The sequence below is a fragment of the Saccopteryx bilineata genome, chromosome 7 (genome assembly GCF_036850765.1).
Source record: "Saccopteryx bilineata isolate mSacBil1 chromosome 7, mSacBil1_pri_phased_curated, whole genome shotgun sequence".
NCBI classification, from domain to species: Eukaryota; Metazoa; Chordata; class Mammalia; order Chiroptera; family Emballonuridae; genus Saccopteryx; species Saccopteryx bilineata.
In genome coordinates this window covers 9,774,847-9,799,438 of record NC_089496.1, presented here as the reverse complement: position 1 = coordinate 9,799,438, position 24,592 = coordinate 9,774,847, and the positions used below count along the sequence as shown (strand labels likewise).

At 39.7% G+C, this 24,592-nt stretch overlaps 1 protein-coding gene across 1 annotated transcript in view; it reads left to right on the top strand.

Annotated features, from left to right (window-relative positions):
* GNAI1 (G protein subunit alpha i1) overlaps positions 1-24,058 on the top strand; it is a 103,409-nt gene extending 79,351 nt beyond the window's left edge. Inside the window, exons 6-8 of the mRNA XM_066238965.1 lie at positions 4,222-4,351; positions 6,470-6,623; positions 22,742-24,058. Coding sequence (XP_066095062.1) covers positions 4,222-4,351; positions 6,470-6,623; positions 22,742-22,932 — 475 coding nt within the window. The 3' untranslated portion in view covers positions 22,933-24,058. The remainder of the gene's footprint in view (positions 1-4,221; positions 4,352-6,469; positions 6,624-22,741) is intronic.
* Positions 24,059-24,592: the final 534 nt, after the last annotated feature.

The window sequence follows — 24,592 nt, the reverse complement described above, 5'->3', positions numbered from 1 at the left end:
CAGTGTATCTCCTTCCACTTGCATTTTACCAAAGCAGCAAGGAGAAACAAGACCATACCTTGCACACTTTGCTTGGAAATTTTCTCAAATATCCAAGTTCATTTCTCACAAGTTCTACATCACACCCAGCACAAGAACACAAGTAAGCAAAAATTTTACTGCTTAAAAAAAATTACCTGTTTTCCAGTGTCCAATAACATGTTTCTCATTTCCTTCTGAGAATCATCAAAAATATCTTTAACATTTATATCTCTCCCAATTTTGTATTCATGATGATATATAAATTCTCTTAAGTTTTTTCTACCATCCATCTTTTAAAGGCAACCTGGGCTTTTTCTGTCAAACAGTTCAAGATTTTCCAGCCTCTACCTACCACCAAATTCCATAGCCACTTCCACATTTTAGGGTTGGTTATAGCAGCGCCCACTCTGGGTACTAAAATTTGTATCAGTCAAGGTTGTCCCGAGAAACAACCGGCGGATTGTTTCTGTCAAGGCATTGGCTGACGTGAGCGGGGGCTGACCAGTCCCAGGACAGCAGCTCTAACAGGAGCTGATGTTGCAGTCTTGAGGCAGAATTTCTTTTCCCTCTGGGAATCCTCGATGTTTGCTCCTAAGACCTTTCAACTGATTGTATGAGGTCTTTCTGCCACATTATCAAGGATAAGCTCCTTAAAGTCAACCGATGATAGATGTTAAGCACAACTATAAAACACCTTCACAGCAGCAGCACCTCAGTTCATATTTGAGTAAATAACTACTGTGATAACCTTGCCAAATTGACACAGAGAACTATCGCGAGGGAAATGTGGGGTGGTGTGAGCTAGGTAGTTACTTTATATGGAGTGGTCGGGAAATATGTGACATTTGATCAGAGAGGTTATCTGAAATATATTTTTGTTCAAGTTCTTTCCAGATGTGTTCCTTGGCAATTTAACAAATGTATAATCATTTTAAATAATTTTATTTTGTTCTCATTTGATCTTCATTACCAGCTGACCTTTTTGTATTTTACCCATTCTCATTTATCATGTGGTAGAATCATATTTTTTAAGAACATTTTTTTTGTCTTAGTGCAACAAATGCTATTTTTTTTAAGATTTTTTTTATTTATTATAGAGGGGGGGAGAGAGAGAGAGAAAGAAAGAAGGGGGGAGGAGCAGGAAGCATCAACTCCCATATGTGCCTTGACCAGGCAAGCCCAGGGTTTTGAACCAGCAACCTCAGAGTTTCCAGGTTGACGCTTTATCCACTGCACCACCACAGATCAGGCTAGAATCATATTTTATATGTCATTCTTACACTTAACCATCGATTTACTAGTTAAACCAATAGAATGAGGTCCACTTAAATGACAAAAATAACAATACCAGAAAACCCTAAAGTCTCAGTCATAAAACTACTGGACCTGATAAATGAATTCAGCAAGGTGGCAGGATATAAAATTAATACTCAGAAATCAGAGGCATTTTTATACACTAACAATGAACTATCAGAAAGAGAAATTAAAGAAGCAATCCCCTTCACCATTGCAACCAAAAAAATAAAGTACCTAGGAATAAATTTAACCAGGGAGATTAAAGACTTGTACTTGGAAAATTATAAAACATTGATAAAGAAATTAGGGAAGATACAAACAAGTGGAAGCATCTACCGTGCTCATGGTTAGGAAGAATAAACATCATTAAAATGTCCATATTACCCAAAGCAATCTATAAATTCAATGCAAAACTGATTAAAATACTAATGACTTACTTCAAAGATATAGAACACATATTCCAAAAATTTATATGAAACCAAAAGAGAACACGAACAGCCTCAGCAATCTTGAAAAGGAAGAATAAAGTGGGAGGTATCACACTTCCGGATATCAAGTTATACTACAAGGCCATTGTACTCAAAACAGCCTGGTACTGGCATAAGAACAGTCATATAGATCAGTGGAACAGATCAGAGAACCCAGAAAGAAACCCGCACCTTTATGGACAACTGATATTTGACAAAGGAGGTAAGAGCATACAGTGGAGTAAAGACAGCCTCTTCAACAAATGGTGTTGGGAAAATTGGACATCTACCTGCAAAAAATGAAACTAGACCACCAACTTACACCATTCACAAAAATAAACTCAAAATGGATAAAAGACTTAGATATAAGCTATAAAACCATAAGCATCTTAGAAGAAAACATAGGCAGTAAGCTCTCTGTCATCTCTCGCAGCAATATACTGTTGATTTGTCTCCACAGGCAAGTGAAATAAAAGACAGGGTAAACAAATGGGACTATATCAAACTAAAAAGCTTTTGCATAGCTAAAGACAATAAGAACAGAATAAAAAGACAAACTACACAATGGGAGAATATATTTGACAATGCATCTGATAAGGGGTTAATAACCAAAATTTATAAAGAACTTGTAAAACTTAATACCAGGAAGACAAACAATCCAATCAAAAATAGGTGAAAGAAATGAATAGACACTTCTCCAAAGAGGACATGCAGATGGCCAATAGGCATATGAAAAAATGTTCAACATCACTAATGATTAGAGAAATGCAAATTAAAACCACAATGAGATATCACCTCACACCAGTCAGAATGGCGCTCATCAACAAAACAACACAGAATAAGTGCTGGCGAGGATGTGGAGTAAAGGGAACCCTCCTGCACTGCTGGTGGGAATGCAGACTGGTGCAGCCACTGTGGAAAACAGTATGGAGATTCCTCAAAAAATTAAAAATTGAACTGCCTTTTGACCCAGCTGTACCACTTTTAGGAATATACCCCAAGAACACCATAGCACTGTTTCAAAAGAAGAAATGCACCCCCATGTTTATGGTAGCATTGTTCACGGTAGCAAAGATCTGGAAACAGCTCAAGTGTCCGTTAGTGGACGAGTGGATTAAAAAGCTTTGGTACATATATACTATGGAATACTACTCAGCCATAGGAAATGATGACATCAGATCATTTACAACAACATGGATGGACCTTAATAACATTATACTGAGCGAAATAAGTAAATCAGAAAAAACTAAGAACTATATGATTCCATACATAGGTGGGACATAAAAATGAGACTCAGAGACATGGACAAGAGTATGGGGGTTACAGGATTGGGGGAGGGGAGGGGTACAAAGAAAACCAGTTAGAAGGTGACGGAAGACAATTGGACTTTGGGTGATGGGAATGCAGCATAATTAAATGTCAAAATAACCTAGAGATGTTTTCTCTGATCATAATGTACCCTGATTTATCAATGTCACCCCATTAAAGTTAATTAAAATAACAATACCAGTTTATGTACTCAGATTTGGTTTATAGGCCAATAGTGCTCTGCAGGGAAAAGTCTTTTTGCTTCCTGAGATTTAAATAGGAACTGTTTTAATTAGTACACCATTTAGATAAATGGAGCCTTTAAAAATGTACCAGTTTGCATAGTGTTTCCATTATATAAGTGGTTATTGGTAGGTTGCATAACACCCTATGTGCTTTTTCAGCTTTTGCTTAATTTAACAAACTCGTACAAGAAAAAGAGGAAAGAATCAATGTCTTTATTTTGTTTGTATTGCTGCCCTGTTCACTAACTTAGAATGTTTTACTGTTGTATACTGTGTAAAAATTGTTTTTGTACTCCAGTGTTAAGACTGTTCATTAGGGCTGCCTGTTTACCTCATCTGTCATCTCACATTTTCTTTTATAACCTGGTTTTAATTTTTAAATGTAACCTCTTGGCCCCTCTCTTACTATGCTTTGCTTGCTCAGCTTTTCCTTCCCTGGAATGGCTTCCCTTCACCTCGAGCCTCTCAGAGCAAGCCGCAGTTTGTGTGGGAAGAGGGAACTGTGTCCCCTGCCTCTGATGTTTTGTGACATTGGCAAATTGAGCATACTCTGTTCTCTCTGCATTTCCTAGTTGCTTCCTTTGAATTTTTAGTGCTTACACATTCGTATGTATTTAATCTTCTGTTCTAAGGGTTTTTGTGTGCTAATATGTTGTTTTGGAAGGTGTTTTGGGTTTTTTGAGATACCCTATCTTTAATAAAAAAAAATTCAAAGACAGCAGAACTTTTTTCCATGAAAACCAATTCCTGACATTACTTTCTTCCCATAAAGTTCATTTCTTCTTCCCATCCCACATCATGTCTGCAGTTTTTGTCGACATTATAGAACTCAGAGCTTTAGGACATGTAATGTGTTGCCCAACTTGTTATTTTTCTCCTTACAGAATGTTTGATGTGGGAGGACAGAGGTCTGAGCGGAAGAAGTGGATTCACTGCTTCGAAGGAGTGACCGCCATCATTTTCTGTGTGGCTCTGAGTGACTATGACCTGGTTCTAGCTGAAGATGAGGAAATGGCAAGTACAACCGCTGTTTACAGAGACTGAGTGTGAAATAGGAAAAGCTGAAAATGTTGCCAGGATTTTTTTCTAAGAAAAATTCTTGAGAAATCCCTGCTGATATCTGAACTATTGGGAAGCTTGGGGTTTTTCTCTGACTTTTGTCTTTCCATACCAAACAATTACACAAAAGCAGCACAGATGGACCCTGAGGAGAAGGAGAGGACAGAGTGAATCTCCCCTCACCCCTCTCGGCTTAGCTCTGCATTTCCTCTGCCTGCTGGATCTACATACTGAATGAAAATACTCCTTTCATAACAGCCCAAGACTTACTTTTTTTTAACTTACTAGTTCCACCAGCCTCAGCTCAGTCGTCTTTGATCCACGTTATGCTTTGTACTGCCATGTAATTTTCTGATGTTATTTCTGTACCATTAATCTGAGAGAAATGGTTCTAAGCCAAATTTAAAACTTGTATTTTAAAGGAATGTTGGCACAAACTGGGGGAAAAAAGATAGAAATATCAGTTTTCTGTGTTAAGCCACGTCTGTACAGGCCCAGTGCAGTCAATGTACTGCTCCCTCACACGTCCACTTCCCCCACTTTTCTGTGTTAAGCCAGGTCTGTACAGGCCCAGTGCAGTCAGTGCACTGCACCCCCACACGTCCACTTCCCCCACTTTTCTGTGTTAAGCCAGGTCTGTACAGGCCCAGTGCAGTCAGTGCACTGCTCCCCCACACGTCCACTTCCCCCACTTTTCTGTGTTAAGCCAGGTCTGTACAGGCCCAGTGCAGTCAGTGCACTGCTCCCCCACACGTCCACTTCCCCCACTCCTCTGTGTTAAGCCAGGTCTGTACAGGCACAGAGCAGTCAGTGCACTGCACCCCCACACATCCACTTCCCCCACTTTTCTGTGTTAAGCCAGGTCTGTACAGGCACAGAGCAGTCAGTGCACTGCTCCCTCACACGTCCACTTCCCCCACTTTTCTGTGTTAAGCCAGGTCTGTACAGACGCAGTGCAGTCAGTGCACTGCTCCCTCACACGTCCACTTCCCCCACTTTTCTGTGTTAAGCCAGGTCTGTACAGGCACAGAGCAGTCAGTGCACTGCTCCCTCACACGTCCACTTCCCCCACTTTTCTGTGTTAAGCCAGGTCTGTACAGGCCCAGTGCAGTCCGTGCACTGCTCCCCCACACGTGCACTTCCCCCACTTTTCTGTGTTAAGCCAGGTCTGTACAGGCCCAGTGCAGTCAGTGCACTGCTCCCCCACACGTCCACTTCCCCCACTTTTCTGTGTTAAGCCAGGTCTGTACAGGCCCAGTGCAGTCCGTGCACTGCTCCCCCACACGTCCACTTCCCTCACTTTTCTGTGTTAAGCCAGGTCTGTACAGGCACAGTACAGTCAGTGCACTGCACCCTCACACGTGCACTTCCCTCACTTTTCTGTGTTAAGCCAGGTCTGTACAGACGCAGTGCAGTGTACTGCTCCCTCACACGTGCACTTCCCTCACTTTTCTGTGTTAAGCCAGGTCTGTACAGGCACAGAACAGTCAGTGCACTGCTCCCTCACACGTCCACTTCCCCCACTTTTCTGTGTTAAGCCAGGTCTGTACAGACGCAGTGCAGTCAATGTACTGCTCCCTCACACGTCCACTTCCCCCACTTGGTCACAGCAGAATACATCAGTGTCCTCCAAACCACAAGCAGAGGGCTCCTTCCCTAGCATACCTCTATAATTAGGGAGTTAGGCTAATTTTGTTTCAGGTTATTTAGATTATTAATCTTTAAAAACCTCTACTTATCTTTTGAGACTGCCGTTAACTGTAATAATGAAATCTTTTCAAATGCATACACTTCTTCTCCCTAGATTGTGAGGTCCTGTGGCAGGAGACCCCCTCATGGTGCCCACAGTGGGACTCAGCAAGTACTGGTCGAATGCCAAAAGTCATGAGTGATGTGGCACTCATTGCACCTAAAATCAAAGTGTGCTTGTTCTGAAATGCCAGAAATGTATTTTTTCAGTATGTTATCTATTTCTCAGCTAAACTCTATTTTGTCACAATATTTGTTCTTTTTTAAAAGTAATATTTTTCAACATCCTTGCCATCATAACTGATTATATTTTTTCTTTTATAGAATCGAATGCATGAAAGCATGAAGTTATTTGACAGCATATGTAACAACAAATGGTTTACGGAAACATCTATTATACTTTTTCTAAACAAGAAGGACCTCTTTGAAGAAAAAATCAAAAAGAGCCCTCTCTCTATATGCTATCCAGAATATGCAGGTATTTTATTTTACTTTCTTTAAATAACTTGTCAAGTCATCTATTTCCAAGTGAAAGACTTCTCAAGGCAAGATTTCAGTTGTTGATTTGAATCTCTGGTTTAGTAATTCTTTTAAGAGAAATTGTTTCTCAAAATACATTCAAGCACAAGTATTTACTTGAGGTGTGGATTAGATTATTGTAAATAACATTTTTTTTTATGGAAGAGCTGTTAAATAGTTTTTTATGATGACTTCAGGCCTTCATCAGTTTATGGTATTTTTTTTTAAATAAATTTTTATTTTAATGGGGTAACATCAATAAATCAGGGTACATACATTCAAAGAAAACATTTCCAGGTTATCTTGTCATTTAGTTCTGTTGCATACCCATCACCCAAAGAGAGATCATCCTCCGCCACCCTCCATCCAGTTCTCTCTGTACCCATCTCCCTCCCCCTCTCCCTCCTTCCCTCCCCTTCCCCCCCCCCCCCCCCGTAACCACCACACTCCTGTTCATGCCTCTTAGTCTCGCTTCTATGTCCCACCAATGTATGGAATCCTGCAGTTCCTGTTTTTTTCTGATTCGCCCATTTCACCCCACACAATGCTACCAAGACTCCACCATTCCGCTATAAGTGATCCGATGTCACCATTTCTCCTAGCTGAATAGTATACCATGGTGTATATGTACTCCATCTTCTTCATCCAGTCCTCTATTTTTTTTTTCAGTGATTAAAAGCCTTTAAGCAAACTCTTGGCCAATACAGCAAGAATCCCTAAAAGAGTAGTGTCCTTAACATGTTCCCCAAGTCCAAGTTGGCCCCATCACCATGCCAAATCCCTGAAAAATGCAACCCAACCACAGTTCAGTCTGTTAGGAGCTGTCATAGGGAGCAGGAGTCCAAGAAAGTTCCCCACAGGAAAAGTCCGCATGGCACTGGAATTGTTTTCACCATTCTATACTTTGCAGCTCATGTCCAAGTCCCAATGACCGCTGCTTCTAGCTGGTAATGATTCAGGTAGACTGGAAAAAGCCATTTGCAGCATGCGTGGATATGGAGCTTCTGTTCTCCTTTGCCTGGAGAGTTGAGACCAGGTTGCTTTTCCCTGGAGCTCTGTGACTGTGGCCTGGTAAAGAGAACCTTGGGATACACTAAGCTGGGTGGCAAAGGTAAATTCATAATACAAGTTGGCAAAAGGAGGAAAGAGAGCTCTAAATTAGGAGTAGGTCCCAGCCTGAAATATGAGTGGGGCATTGAGGTAGGAGGGATAAAGGAAACACTATATATTAAGCAAAGCAGCAGAAAACAGGACTATCAACACCCACAACAGAGATCTTTGAGGGAAGAATAAAAAACCTGACTATTCAGGCAAAACATAGTTAAGTGGCCCTTGTGCGAATGAGATCAGTTTACCTGCTTCTTGGAAGAAATACCCTAGGCTCGTCCACAGTGTCGTAGATGGGGCCGACGGCCCTGGGCACCTTCAGCCTTCAGTGGCAAACCCCAGCTTTCTGGGCAAAGTTAGGTCATAGGTGGCTGGAGCAGGGCTGGAAGAGACTGAACCCTCCCTTAGAGGAGCGAGGGGGAAGCCCACCTTCCAGTGTCCCTGTTTCCTCACAGCAGAGGCGTGTAAGCCTGGCGGGCTTTATCTCAATGACCTTCCTTTCCACTATTGAAGCAGGACCCAGATGGCATCCTATGAGACCCCTTTGGGGCGTTGGAGCCTTTAAGGGTGTATCCTAAAAGCTGGTAGTTCCCCTGATCTCTATTGGGCTTTTTCTGCCTCTAGGTATCTTAAAAGCCATTCTCAGAAGATCTCGCTGAGGGGTTTGAGGATCCCCATCCGTCTATATAAATCTTTTCCATATATCTGGAGCTATTTGGAAAAAAGACAGAACAGCGTTATTAACTAGATCTAATAAAGAAGGTAGTAGTTTGCAGGCGAAAAAGATTTGGTGTCTCCTGTTCATCAGCATTCAAAAGAAATGTAATTTTTTTTTTTTTTAAGTAAAAAGCATGATATGGTAGACCCGTCGGAGTCATTGGCCTGGTGTGCAGGATTCCCGGGTTCGATTCCTGGCCAGAGCACACAGGAGAAGCATCCATCTACCTCTCCACCCCTTCCCCTCTCCTTCCTCTTCGTCTCTCTCCTCCCGCCCACAGCCAAGGCTCCACCAGAGCAAAGCCACCCTGGGCACTAAGGATGGCCCCATGGCCTCCGCCCCAGTCGCTAGAATGGCTCCGGTTGTAACAGAGCAACACCCCAGATGGCTAGAGCATTCCCCCCTAGTAGGCATGCCAGGTGGATCCCAGTCAGGCGCATGCAGGAGTCTGTCTGACTGCCTCCCCATCCCCATCCTCAGAAAAATACAAGAAATAAATAAATAAAAGAAAAAATACTAAAAAAAAAAGGGGGGGGCATTCCCTTGTGCTAAAGCTCCAGGGAGCATGGAGTGAGTTTGAGTATGTCCTATGAAACATGGAGCTCTATGTTGACATATAAGTCTTTGAGGAAGGAGGAACTGCTGAAATAGTTTATCAGCATTTGTCCCTAAGACAGCAGTCTTTATAGTGGGAACACCATACGTAAATATTTGCTGTCTGTCTATAGATTAAGGGGGGAATATGGCAAATGCTGAAAAGCCATGATCTTTGTGCCCCTCCCCTCCCCCAACCCCCTCCCCCTCCTCCCCCCACCCTGTAACCCCAACACTGTTGTCCATGTCTCTGAGTCTCATCTTTATGTCCCACCTATGTATGGAAACATATAGTTCTTAGTTTTTTCTGATTTACTTCTTTCACTCAGTATAATGTTATCAAGGCCCATCCATGTTGTTGTAAAAGATCCTATGTCATCATTTCTTATGGCTGAGTAGTATTCCATAGTATATATATACCAAAGCTTTTTAATCCACTCATCCTCTGATGGACACTTGGGCTGTTTCCAGATCTTTGCTATTGTGAACAATGCTGCCATAAACATGGGGGTGCATTTCTTCTTTTGAAACAGTGCTATGGTGTTCTTGGGTATATTCCTAACAGTGGTATAGCTGGGTCAAAAGGCAGTTCGATTTTTAATTTCTTGAGGAATCTCCATACTGTTTTCCACAGTGGCTGCACCAGTCTGCATTCCCACCAGCAGTGCAGGAGGGTTCCCTTTTCTCCACATCCTCACCAGCACTTATTCTGTGTTGTTTTGTTGATGAGCGCCATTCTGACTGGTGTGAGGTGATATCTCATTGTGGTTTTAATTTGCATTTTTCTAATCATTAGTGATGTTGAACATTTTTTCATATGCCTGTTGTCCATCTGTGTGTCCTCTTTGGAGAAGTGTCTATTCATTTCTTTTGCCCATTTTTGGATTGGATTGTTTGTCTTCCTGGTATTAAGTTTTACAAGTTCTTTATAAATTTTGGTTATTAACCCCTTATCAGACGCTATGTCAAATATATTCTCCCATTGTATAGTTTGTCTTTTTATTCTGTTCTTACTGTCTTTAGCTGTGCAGAAGCTTTTTAATTTGATAAAGTCCCATTTGTTTATCCTGTCTTTTATTTCACTTGCCTGTGGAGACAAATCAGCAAATATATTGCTGCGAGAGATGTCAGAGAGCTTACTGCCTATGTTTTCTTCTAATATGCTTATGGTTTCACGGCTTACATTCAAGCCTTTTATCCATTTTGAGTTTATTTTTGTGAGTGGTGTAAGTTGGTGGTCTAGTTTCATTTTTTTGCAGATAGCTGTCCAGTTTTCCCAACACCATTTGTTGAAGAGGCTGTCTTTACTCCATTGTATTGTCTTACCTCCTTTGTCAAATATCAGTTGTCCATAGAGCTGTGGGTTTATTTCTGAGTTCTCTGTTCTGTTCCATTGATCTATGTGCCTGTTCTTATGCCAGTACCATGCTGTTTTGAGTACAATGGCCTTATAATATAACTTGATATCTGGAAGTGTGATACCTCCCGCTTTTTTCTTCCTTTTCAGGATTGCTGAGGCTATTCGTGTTCTTTTTTGGTTCCATATAAATTTTTGGAATATGTGTTCTATGTCTTTGAAGTAAGTCATTGGTATTTTAATCCATATTGCATTGAATTTATAAATTGCTTTGGGTAATATAGACATTTTAATGATGTTTATTCTTCCTAACCATGAACACGGTATATGCCTCCACTTATTCGTATCTTCCCTGATTTCTTTTATCAATGTTTTATAATTTTCTGAGTACAAGTCTTTAATCTCCTTGGTTAGATTTATTTCTAGGTACTTTATTTTTTTGGCTGCATTGGTAAAGGGGATTGATTCCCTGATTTCTCTTTCTGACAGTTCATTATTAGTGTATAAAAATGCCTCTGATTTCTGAGTATTGATTTTATATCCTGTCTCCTTGCCAAATTCATTTATCAGGTCTAGTAGTTTTTTGACTGAGACTTTAGGGTTTTCTATATACAATATCATGTCATCTGCAAAGTTTTACTTCTTCTTTTCCAATTTGGATGCCTTTTATTTCTTTTTCTTGTCTGATTGCTGTGGCTAGGACTTCCAGAACTATGTTGAATAAGAGTGGTGAAAGGGGGCACCCCTGCCTTGTTCCTGATCTTAAGGGGATTGCTTCTAATTTTTGCCCATTGATTATGATGTTGGCTGTGGGTTTGTCATAGATGGCCTTTATCATGTTGAGGTATGTTCCCTGTATTCCCACTTTGCTGAGAGTTTTGATCATGAATGGGTGCTGGACTTTATCAAATGCTTTTTCTGCATCAATTGAAATTATCATGTGGTTTTTTCTCTTTTCTTTTGTTTATGTGATGAATCACATTGATTGATTTGCGAATATTGTACCAGCCTTGCCTCCCAAGAATAAATCCTACTTGATCATGGTGTATGATTTTTTCCATATATTGCTGGATCCAGTTTGCTAATATTTTGTTGAGGATTTTTGCATCTAAGTTCATCAGGGATATTGGCCTATAATTTTCTTTTTTTGTGTTGTCTTTGCCTGGTTTTGGAATAATAATTATGCTCGCCTCATAAAAGGAGTTTGGAAGTCTTCCTTCCTCTTGAATTTTTTGAAATAGCTTGAGAAGGAGAGGAGTTAGTTCTTCTTTGAATATTTGGTAGAATTCACTTGTGAAGCCATCAGGCCCAGGACTTTTCTTTTTTGGGAGGTTTTTGATAGCTGTTTCAATCTCATTTGTTGTAATCGGTCTGTTTAGGTTTTTGATTCTTCCAGATTGATTTTTTGGAAGATTATATGATTTAAGGAATTTGTCCATTTCATCTAGGTTGTCTAGTTTTTTGGCGTACAGTTCTTCATAGTGTTTTCTTACAATATTTTGTATTTCTGTTGTGTCAGTTGTTATTTCTCCACTCTCGTTTTTAATTTTATTTATTTGAGTCCTCTCTCTTTTTTTCTTGGTGAGTCTTGTTAAAGGTTCATTGATCTTGTTTACCTTTTCAAAGAACCAGCTCCTGGTTTCATTGATCCTCTGTATTGTTTCTTTAGCCTCTATGTCATTTATTTCTGCTCTGATCTTTATTATTTCCTTCCTTCTACTAGCTCTGGGCTTTACTTGCTGTTCTTTTTCTAGTTCTTTTAGATGCAGGGTTAAGTTGTTTATTTGAGCTTTTTCTAGCTTCTTGAGGTATGCCTGTAATGCTATAAACTTCCCTCTCAGGACTGCTTTTGCTATGTCCCATAAATTTTGAGTTGATGTATGCTCATTATCATTTGTTTCTAGGAATTTTTTAATTTCTTCTTTGATCTCAATGTTAACCCATTCATTGTTTAATGTGTTATTTAGTTTCCAAGTGTTTGAATGTTTTTCAATTTTTCTATTGTGGTTGATTTCTAGTTTAATGCCATTGTGATCAGAGAAAGTGCTCGATATGATTTCAATCTTCTTAAATTTGTTGAGACCACTTTTGTGCCCTAACATGTGGTCTATTCTAGAGAATGTACCATGAGTGCTTGAAAAGAATGTATATTCTGCTGTTTTAGGGTGAAAGGTTCTGAAGATATCTATTAAATCGAGTTGATCTAATATGTCCTTTAAGTCTGCTGTTTCTTTGTTAATTTTCTTTCTTGAGGATCTATCTAATGATGTTAATGGGGTGTTGAAATCCCCTACTATTATAGTAATGCTGTTGATCTCGCCCTTTAAGTCCATCAAAGTCTGCTTTATATATTTAGGTGCTCCTATATTAGGTGCATAGATATTTATAATGGTTATATCTTCCTTTTGGATTGCTCCCTTTATCATTATGTAGTGACCTTCTTTATCTCTAACTATGGTGTTTGTTTTAAAGTCCATTTTGTCTGATATAAGTATTGCTACCCCAGCTTTTTTTTCATTTCCATTTGCGTGAAATATTTTTTTCCATCCTTTTATCTTCAGTCTGTGTGCATCTTTTGATTTAAGGTGTGTCTCTTGTAGACAGCATATGTATGGGTTCTGTTTTCTTATCCACGCAGCTACCCTATGTCTCTTGATCGGATCATTTAATCCGTTAACATTTAAGGTTATTACTGATATGTAATTGTTTATTGCCATTTTTTTTTCTTTAAAACTGTTTTTCTCTTTTGCTATATTCCTTTTTTCCTTTGATCTGTTTACAACAGGTCCCTTAGCATTTCTTGCAGCCTTGGTTTGGTTGCAGTGAAATCCTTGATTTTTTTTCTGTCTGTAAAGCTTTTTATTTCTCCTTCAATTTTAAATGATAGCCTTGCTGGATAAAGTAGTCTTGGTTGTAGGTTCTTGTTCTGCATTACTTTGAGTATTTCTTGCCATTCCCTTCTGGCCTTAAGTGTTTCTGTTGAGAAGTCAGAAGTCATCCTTATGGGGGCTCCTTTGTAGGTGATAGTCTTTTTTTCCCTAGCAGCTTTTAATATTTTCTTTTTATCATTTAGCTTTAGTAATTTAATTATGATGTGTCTTGGTGTTGGTTTCTTTGGGTTTCTCCTTAATAGAGTTCTCTGTGCTTCCTGAATATGTGAAATGTTTTCCTGCCTTAATTGGGGGAAATTTTCTGCTATGTGATGTTTGAACAAAGTCTCTATCCCTTGTTCTTTCTCTTCTTCAGGAAACTCTATGATGCGGATGTTATTTCTCTTCATGTTGGCACAGAGCTCTCTTAGAGTTTCCTCAGACTTTTTGAGTCTCTTTTCTTTTTTCTGCTCTGCTTCCGTGCCTTTATTTATTGTGTCCTCTAACTCACTGATTCTATTCTCTGCTTCATCCATCCTGCTTTTAATTCCTTCCATTGTATTCTTTATTTCAGATATTGTATTTGTCATTTCTGTCTGATTCTTTTTTATTATTTCAATGTCCTTTTTTATATATGTTATCTCTTTATTTAGGTTTTCGTAATGGCCATCTATGGTTGTTCTAATATCTTTGAGCATCCTAACAATTGTTATTTTAAACTCTGCATCTGGTAATTTGGTTATATCGGATTCACTTAGGTCCTTTTTTGGGGATTTCTCTTGGTTTATTTGTGTTGTATTTCTCTGCCTCCGCATTTTCTCTTCACGGGAGTGGCTGTGATCACGTGCTCGGGTGCACAAGGGTTGGTGGCCTTGGCCTTTGCCCCACCCCTGTGTGTGATGTTATGCTCGGTCCTGAGGGCACTGGCGAGCACCTTTGCTCAGCTGCGGGTCTCCCCCTTTTTCCGAGCTTTCGCCCTGTCTTTGCAGGATGATCCCACTCAAGGAACAGCTGCTAGCCTTGGCTCTACCGCCAGGCAGGGATGCATGCCCAAGCTCAGCTCCGTAGCGGAACCCCGCCTCTTCTGGGCTTTTGGCTCCACCCCCGCGGGAGGAGCCGGCTACCAAGTCAGACTGCAAGCCTGGGTTGCACGGGTGGGGCAGGGCTGTGCTCCTCTGCCCTTGCTCCGGGGCTGGTTTCTACCCTTTCCGGGGTTCCCGCCCTTCTCCCAGAGGCTGGATTACAGGCTGCCAGCAGCTGAGCTTGGCCGCTTTTGCACGCCCCCTTCTCCCCAGCTGGGCAAGATTGAGGTCACACCTGAGCCCAGTGGTGGCCAGCCGGCTTCCGCCCCTGCCAGCAGAACTGCGCTTTTGTCTCCCGCTGCCGACCGCTCTCTGGTGTGCCCTCAGCCGTGTGGGTGGGGGCGTTGCAGCTCGGACCCTAAGACTCACTACTGTAGACCCGAAAGCTCCCTCCTTCTATGCGACTCTGCTCTGAATGCTGCGGGGGAGCTTGTTTGGCTGCTCTCCTGCTTCCCTTTGCTGGTATTGCTGTTTCCGGGGGAAATATTCACTTCAGCTCTGGGGAGTGCCTCGTCCCAGGGGTTAGGGTGGCTATCTCCCAAAATGTTTCTCCCTATACCTCCTAGATTGCACTCTCTTCCTGTTACTGTGGTTTTCTCCTCTCTCCCCCCATCCCCAGGAGCCCCAGGTGATTGTTTTTGAGAGAGATGTTCTGCGCGGTCCCTTTAAGAAGGATCCTGGGTCTGAGAAATCAGACTCTCTCTCAAACAGTATCCTGACTTGTTTCCAGCTAAATACTGTCCTTACGCCTCTTCTGGGGTCTGGGGCTGCAGGCTGGGGCTTTGTTCCTGGGGCTCAAGACCCTTCCCTCTCTGCTAAACTCACTTCCCGCCACGCGAGTCTCTCCCTGCTGCCGTTCGCTCCGAGGAGCTGGGCAGCCCTCTCCGCATTTCCGCATTTCCGCTTTTCCTACCAGTCTCTGTGTGGCTTCTTCAGCATTCGTTGGTTGAAGAGTCCTCTTAGTTTAGTCCAAAGTTGGTTTTTCCAGATGATAGTTCATAAAATTAGTTTGTAATCCACTTTGGTTTTGGGAGGTAGATGCTGGTACGTCCGCCTACTCCAGCGCCATCTTGTCTCTTAGATCCAGTTTATGGTATTGATTTATTCATCTAGTGAGCAGATCTTGTTTCAAGTATTGTGATGCACAATATAAGACATGTCTTGCTCCTTATCAAATCCCAAAGACTGATGCACTCATAAACAGGAGCAGCGTAGCCTGCTGCTGTGAAGTAACGTGAACCATAAACGGAAGGGGGAAAATGAAGAAGGAACTTGAGAGTGAGCTAACGGCACAAGACTCAGGGACAGTTTCACAGGAAATCCAGACTTTGGTAATGAGACTATTGCTGGGACTTTAATTGCACTACTGCGGAAAATAGTGTGCAGTGAGAAAAGGAGGCCTGACATACACTCCTGGCTTTCCTATAATTAGCTCTTTGACCTTAAACAAGGTGCTTGATTTACCTGGGATCAGTACCCAGGTAAAGTAAAATCAGAAGTGGGCTAAAACACCGTTCATGGTTAGGGTCAGTGTTTGGAACACCTCCTGGACTGCTGCTGTTGAAAGTGAGGGCAAGCCCTGGAGACACGTACCCACCCTGCACACACACTTATACAACTCCTCTCTCTTTACAAGCACTGGAGACACGTACCCGCCCTGCACACACACTTACACAACTTCTCTCTCTTTACAAGTCCTGCACACACACTTACACAACTCCTCTCTCTTTACAAGCCCTGGAGACACGTACCCGTCCTGCACACACACTTACACAACTTCTCTCTCTTTACAAGCACTGGAGATACGTACCCGCCCTGCACACACACACACACACACACACACAACTCCTCTCTCTTTACAAGCACTGGAGATACGTACCCGCCCTGCACACACACACACACACACACAACTCCTCTCTCTTTACAAGCACTGGAGATATGTACTCGCCCTGCACACACACTTACACAACTTCTCTCTCTTTACAAGCACTGGAGATACATACCCGCCCTGCACACACACTTACACAACTCCTCTCTTTACAAGCACTGGAGATACGTACCCGCCCTGCACACACACTTACACAACTCCTCTCTCTTTACAAGTCCTGCACACACACTTACACAACTCCTCTCTTTACAAGCACTGGAAATACATACCCGTCCTGCACACACACTTACACAACTTCTCTCTCTTTACAAGCACTGGAGATACGTACCCGCCCTGCACACACACTTACACAACTTCTCTCTCTTTACAAGCACTGGAGATACATACCCACCCTGCACACACACTTACACAACTTCTCTCTTTACAAGCACTGGAGATACGTACCCATCCTGCACACACACTTACACAACTTCTCTCTCTTTACAAGCACTGGAGATACATACCCGCCCTGCACACACACTTACACAACTCCTCTCTCTTTACAAGCCCTGGAGATACGTACCCGTCCTGCACACACACTTACACAACTCCTCTCTCTTTACAAGCCCTGGAGATACATACCCGCCCTGCACACACACTTACACAACTTCTCTCTCTTTACAAGCACTGGAGATACATACCCGCCCTGCACACACACTTACACAACTCCTCTCTCTTTGCAAGCCCTGGAGATACATATCCATCCTGCACACACACTTACACAACTTCTCTCTCTTTACAAGCCCTGGAGATACATACCCGCCCTGCACACACACTTACACAACTTCTCTCTCTTTACAAGCACTGGAGATACATACCCTCCTTGCACACACACTTACACAACTTCTCTCTCTTTACAAGCACTGGAGATACATACCCGCCTTGCACACACACTTACACAACTCCTCTCTCTTTACAAGCCCTGGAGATACGTACCCATCCTGCACACACACTTACACAACTCCTCTCTCTTTGCAAGCCCTGGAGATACATATCCGTCCTGCACACACACTTACACAACTCCTCTCTCTTTACAAGCCCTGGAGATACGTACCCGTCCTGCACACACACTTACACAACTCCTCTCTCTTTACAAGCACTGGAGATACATACCCGCCCTGCACACACACTTACACAACTCCTCTCTCTTGAAAGCAGGCTGATTTCGCTTTCCTCGGAATGAGATTTTAATGAAGAGAACTTGGTGCCTTAAAAAAAAAAAAGAGTTTGACTACCACTGGTTTATAGGATCACTAAATCTAAATATTCTGAAGAGTTTTGTTACTTTTACTAATTTATATAAGTTGCCCTCCATTCTTTCTGTTTTAAAACAAGTCTCAAGAATTTGGTTATTAACAAAAATATAGTCAGGCTTGTATTGAGTAAATTGTACAGTAAGTACTGCCTTTTCACAGGTGATGTTAAACAACCCTGTGATACCAGTACTCTTATTTCCACTTACACACATGAGAACACAGGGCCTTAATGGAGTAACAAAGTAAAAAGCCAGACCTACCTCTGTTGCATCATGAACCACCAGACTAACTTGAATTAAATTCTCATTGGTTGGGAGTGGGTGGGGCTTCTTCAGTAAGTACAAGCACACTAATTTTTACAGCCCTTTTTTATATACTGAAAAGTTATATTTCCATTTAAAACAATTTCACACAGTTCCTTGTTCTAAAACTTTTTTCTTTTTGAAAGTATCCTAAGTCATTGTATTCAGAAACATGCTTAGTGCTTATAGGAATAAAATTATTTATAGTAGTAATAACAAGATTGAAGTTATCCAGAATCATCAAGTGTCTTAGTTTATTTTTGTAATTTTCTATTATGAAGCAGCCATTTTGTGCTAATACGACCGAATTACCCAGTAAGTGAATAAATATTGTGTACCTACACAGATTTCAGAGCAACAAGGAATATACTCCTTAGCTCTTTCTTTGCCAGGGATACAGTATGTACAAGAATTACCCTACATTGTCAAGTTAATAGGAATCCCTAATCTCTGTTCACGTTCCTAGTGTTCAAAAAATTTAACCTTCACTGCGTGCTCTGGTTATTGACTCACTTCAGCCTCAACTCCTAATTCTGATAGCTATTGCTTTTTACAGAAGAACCCTGTGTAGCCGGGTTTGTCTCCCCCATCGGCTCTCTCTCCTCTTCCTTTATCTGCTGTCGGCAGTCCGCCACCTCCCAGCGGCACCCTGTGGTCTGTCAGCCTCTGTCCCTTCCTGGCCACACTTGTTCTCACCATGTCAAATTCTGCTGTCAACTCCAGTTTCTCTCTAGAGCCTCAGGCTTGCATTTCCCACTGTTTGTTGAGCATGTACTTGTTTTTTAGCACCTGAAACTCAAAGTAAACTCAGCATATTTTGTTTTTCTCAAATCTGTATCTCCATTTTAAGTATATCATCAACCAACCTATCCTCCATTCTTTAACCAAGTTATTGCCTATACTTAGCTTTAATTACAAAAATTCTATCACATGTTAGAAAATATCTACCACATTCTTCCCCACCCGCATTCCTAAAGTCTTAAGACTTCAAATCAGATGGAGGAATGTACTCATCAGTTTATTCATGTGTCTTGTTGCTCTTAGGATTAGGTAATGTAACCAGCTACCCACAATATATACAGGAAATTGAGCAAGGTACTCAGTGGAAGCTCTTTTTACAAAACATACAGAGTGTGACAAAAGTAGGATTCGGTTGTTAGTACACCAAACAATTTATTCTTCTATTATTATTTTTTAATTACTGTGTTATTTACCATATGAACAACTTTAAACCTACTCTTCCCCCACCCTGTATTTTTAATATAGTGGTTGCATTAACTTCTGTGTGAACAAGACACTGTTACTGCTTTAGAATTTCAGAACACCAACCCTGTTATGATTTAATAAACTAAAATTTTATTTGTAGAAATACATGGTTGTTTGCTAGTAACTTAAAAGACTTAAAATGTGTTTTGACAACCTAGAAAGAAAATGGATATATTCCTAGAAACATACAGCCTACCAAGACTGAACTGAAGAAATAGGAAATCTGGACAGACTTATTACCATTAAGAAGGTTGAATCAGTAATTGAGAGCCTACCGACAAACAAAAGCTTATGACCAGATGTCCTCACTGGTGAATTCTACTAAACATTTAGAGAAGAATTGATACCATGTCTTCTCAAACTTTTCCAAATTAGAAGAGGACGGAGCATTTACAAACTCATTTTATAAGGCCAGCATTACTCTGACACCAAAATCAGACAAGGACAGCACAAGAAAAGAAAATTACAGGTTAATATCCCTGATGAACACATACACAAAAATTCTTAACAAAATATTATTAGCAAATCAAATTCAACAATACATAAACCATGATCAAGCAGAATTTATTTCAGGAATGTGAAGATGGTTCTACAAATCAATCAGTTTAATACATGATTGTTATGATTTAATAAAGTACAAACAAAATGAAGGGTGAGTAATTAGATACAGAAAAATATCTTACCTAATTCATCAAATTATGATAAAAACTGTCAACAAAGTGGGTACAGAGGGAATATACTTCATGATAGGCCACATATGACAGGCCTACAGCTAACATATTTGATGTTGAAGAGTTACAAGCTTTTCCTTTTAAGATCAGGAACAAGACAAAGGAATCCAGCTCTTGCTACTTTTATTCAACACAGTATTGGAAGACTTAGTGGAATTAGGCAAGAAAAGTAGTAAAAGGCATCCAAATTGGAAAAGAAAAAGAAAAACGTCATTATTTGCAGATGATAAGAAAACGGAAAATCCTAAAGATGCCACTACAGAACTATTAGAACTAATAAACAATTCAGTAAAGTTTCAGGATACACAAAGTTAATATACAAAAATCTATTGCATATCTATACTAGCAGTGAACTATCAGAGAAATCAAGAAAACAACCCCATTTACAATTGCATCAAAAAGAACAAAATACCTGGGAGTAAATTTAACCAAGTTGATGAAAGCTATACACTGGAAACTGGTAAGATGTTGACAAAAGAAATCGAAGACACAAATAAATGGAAAGATATTCCATGCTCATGCATTGGAAGGATATTGTTAATATGTTCATTGTATCCAAATCAGTGTATGAATTCAATTCAATTCTATCAAAATGCCAATGGAATTTTTCCCAAGAAGAGAATAAACAATCCTAAAACTTGTATGGAACCACAAGTGTCTTTGAATAGCTAAAGCAGTCTTGAAAAGGAAGAACACAACTGGAGGCATAATGCTCTTTAATTTCAAACTATATTACAAAGCTACAGTCATCCAAACAGTATGGTATTGGCCTAAAATTAGACACATACATCGATGGAACAGAATAGGGAGCCCAGAAATAACCCCCGGTATATAGTCAGTTAATTTGCAGCAGAGGAGCCAAGACTATAAAATGAGGAAAATACCACTTTTCTTCAAATAAGTGGCATTGGGAAAACGATGGCCACATGCAGAAGAAAACGGACCCACTATCTTATACCACACACAACAGTGAACTCAACATGGATGAAAGACTTGAACATAAGACATGAAACCATAAAACTCCTAGAAGAAGGTGTAGTTGGTAGGTTCTTGGACATCAGTTTTGTAATGATTTTATGGAATGACACCAAAAGCAAAAATAAACAAATGGTACTACATCAAACTAAAAAGTTTTTGCACAGCAAAGGAAACAGTCAACAAAATGAAAAAGCAATTGATGTAATAGGAGAAAATATTTCCAACCATTTATCTGCTAATGGGTTAATATCCAAAATATATAAGGAACTCATACAACTGAGCAGCAAAAAGGAAAAGACAAAATAGTTTAAAAATGGGCAGAGGACCTGAATAGTCATTCTCTAAAGAAGATAGATAGGTTCCCAACAAGTCCATGGAAAGGTGCTCAGCATCACTCAGCAACGAGGAAATGCCAATCAAAACCGGTAGGCTCTATCACTTCATGTCTGTTACAATGGCAGTTATCAAAAAGACAAGAAATACCAAGTGATGGCCAGGATATGGAGAAAAGGGAACCCTCATGCACTGTTAGTGGAACTGTAAATTGGTGCCTCCATTATGGAAAACAGTATAAATGTTCTCCAAAAATTAAAAACATAACCACATGATTGAGCAATTCCCTTTCTGGGTATTTCTCTGAAGAAAACAAAACAGCGACTCAAAAAGATATCTGCACACCCATGTTCATTACAACATATTTACAGTGGCCAAGATACGGAAGCAACTGGTGAACTAACTGGAGGAGAAGTAACAGGTGGCACACTGCATCCTGGGTTCTCTCGCATGAGGGGAGAGCCTCGGAGGTGGCAGAGAGGAACTCACAGTGGAGACCCTCTGAGCACGTTGGGATTCGAGGACCTTCAAAGTTAGGCAAATACTGTTAGTACTATGAAAGCGAGATTTAATAGTTGTTTTTTCAAATGAGTCCTTGATTTTACATGTACATACAAAAATATAGACATACACTCAAACACTCAACACTAACAGGAAGCTCATTGAATTTTTAAAAGTGGAAATACTGATATATTCACCAGTAAGGTGAAGAGTTGGAACATTTTCAGGTTCCCAGAAACTCATCCATGTTATTGTATGTAGCAATTAGGATTTCATTCCCATTTCTCATTACTGTGTGGCAGCTCCTTTTATGAATATACCTGAGTTTATTAGCTGGGTTGTTTTCTAAACTAGGTTGTTTCTTTATTTGTTTTCTCGTGCACATATGTATGTAATTTTTTCAAGGGCACATCTAGGAACTGAATTACTGGGTAGATCAACAGAGTATGAGTGTGATTATCTTTAGCTATTGCCAAACAATTTTTAGAGCGTTTGTACTCAGAAGTCTTTAGTCAGTTACCTGAAAGCAGGAATGTGTCATTTACTTTTTTGTAAACTCATAGCCATTAAACCACGTTGTAGACCCTTGTATAATTTTTTAATAAAGAAAAGTGAATGAGAAGTGCTCATATATGTGTATATCGGAAAGGATATAAAAATATTGATCAGCATCCAGCCAGCATTTCTTGCTTGGCCACCAGGCTATAACTGAAATAGCATGCCACCAGCTGGGCCCTGAGTGGCTCCGTGTCGGAATGGAGAGTATAAGGAATGAAATAAGGAAGGTGGTCTGGGTTTGTACATAAAGCAGGAATAAAGGTGATGTTTTTGGTTTTAGGGTTTTTTTAGGGGTAACTTATATAGTCATTAGAAATTAGTTATCATTGGGTATTTCTCACTCAGAAGAAATAGTTTCTCATTCTCTAAGGAAGAATACAGTTAAAGAGTCCAAATATTTTAAATATATGAAACTGATTGCAATATTTAAGATCTATTTTTCTTCAGTATATACTTTTAACTTTCACCTTCTGTTTTTTTCTCCTTTCCCATCTCAGGCTCAAACACGTATGAAGAGGCAGCGGCTTATATTCAGTGTCAGTTTGAAGATCTCAATAAAAGAAAGGACACGAAGGAAATCTACACCCACTTCACATGTGCCACAGATACTAAGAATGTGCAGTTTGTTTTTGATGCCGTAACAGATGTCATCATAAAGAATAATCTAAAGGATTGTGGTCTCTTCTAGGTTTCGCAGTGAATGGTTAAATGCATTTTCAGACCGAATGAGTACTTATATGTGGATCTCTCTAGACTAGAGTCTTAGCAGCAACACACAATGGCAAATGCATCTGACCAGGTTGTTCTGTTGTGGTTTTTTATAACTGAAAGTAAAAATAAAAAAAGAATCTTTCTTAAATATGAAAGGTGGTCCTGCATTGTGAAACCGAGGGCAGTGTTAATGCTGGGCTCTAGTGTATTGATGATTTCTGTGTAAGTGTAAATATGCAATTGTATGTATACATGTATTTATAACTTTGGTTTTCCACATTACGTTTAGGTGTTAAGGGTGGCAATTTACAATCCTAGTGCGATTGCTTTGGAAATAAGAGAAATATTATGTATTTTGTACTCAATGACAGACTATTACAATGTTTGCCAGTTTTAAACATCTTTATTTATGTTCATGCCCTGTAATTTTTAAGTATAGTAATTAATATTAGGAAACATTGCAGCCCTGATCTTGATTATCGTGTAATCATAAAAATGTTATTTGTACAAACATTGCACAGACTATTTTAATAACATTCTTTAAACTTAATGCTTTATTGAAATGTTCTTAGAGAATTAATATACCTGCCTTTGGATTAATTATTTAAACATTGTATGCATTTTATTTTTTCTTTTAAGATTGCATGCTAATTTGATTCTATTTTAGATTTGGTTTGAAAAGTAAAATTCCATATTTTGAGTATATACCGTCTTAGACTTATACTTAATTTTTATTCAGTTGGTTTGTTTTCACTTTGAATTTTAATACTTGGATGGTATTTAGGCATTGTCTTAAAAGCAATGCCAGATTAATTTTTATACACTTTAAATAATTACCTTTTTATTTATAACTATGTTTAGGTGGGTGTTGAGAGCATTTTGGGGTAAAAAATATGTTAGCATAATGAATTTTGAGACATTCATTTGTGTATTTCCTTTGGGAAACCCCTGGTACCCAGCATCTATAATAGCTCTTTGTTTGGAAGATAACAAGAAAGTTCATTAGATACTCTGCTGCTGATATAATGCAAACTTTTAATTCATATATGTAACTATTTTCAAATTTAATTATCACACTACATTAAAATTACCTTTTTCCCTTATTCAGTTTCCTCCACTTGGTATGAGTTTATTTATTTTGAAATTGTGCTATTATTTCTGAGAATGAAACAGGCAATTACACTTAGAAAATGAGTAACAGTATTTAATAAAGTCAGTGATTGTACGTATGCTCAAATAAGTGTTACATATCAGCTAGATGTTGAACTTCAATAGTCTTTTTTTTATTATTCATGTGTCTTGTGACCTCGTTTTACCAATGTGAATAGCATTTGCCACCCTACTTGCCTTTTATCACTCTCTTGTAAGAGTTAGCCTTTCAGTAAGCTTCGTGGGTAAGTCGTTTCTAAGTTTAATTATGTGCTGTCATTCTGTTGGATTTTGTTGAAGTGTATTTGTTGAAATGTGTGTATATTTGTGTGTGGGTGGGTAACCACAGACTACATTATATCTGTTTCATCTTGGGGAGTTGCTTTTACTCTTTGTAATGTAAGGAAATTCAAAATTATCAAAATTCCTTAAGTGTGTTAGTTTAGATTCTTTATGTGCCTTTCACAAAAGATGTTTTCGTTAATTTC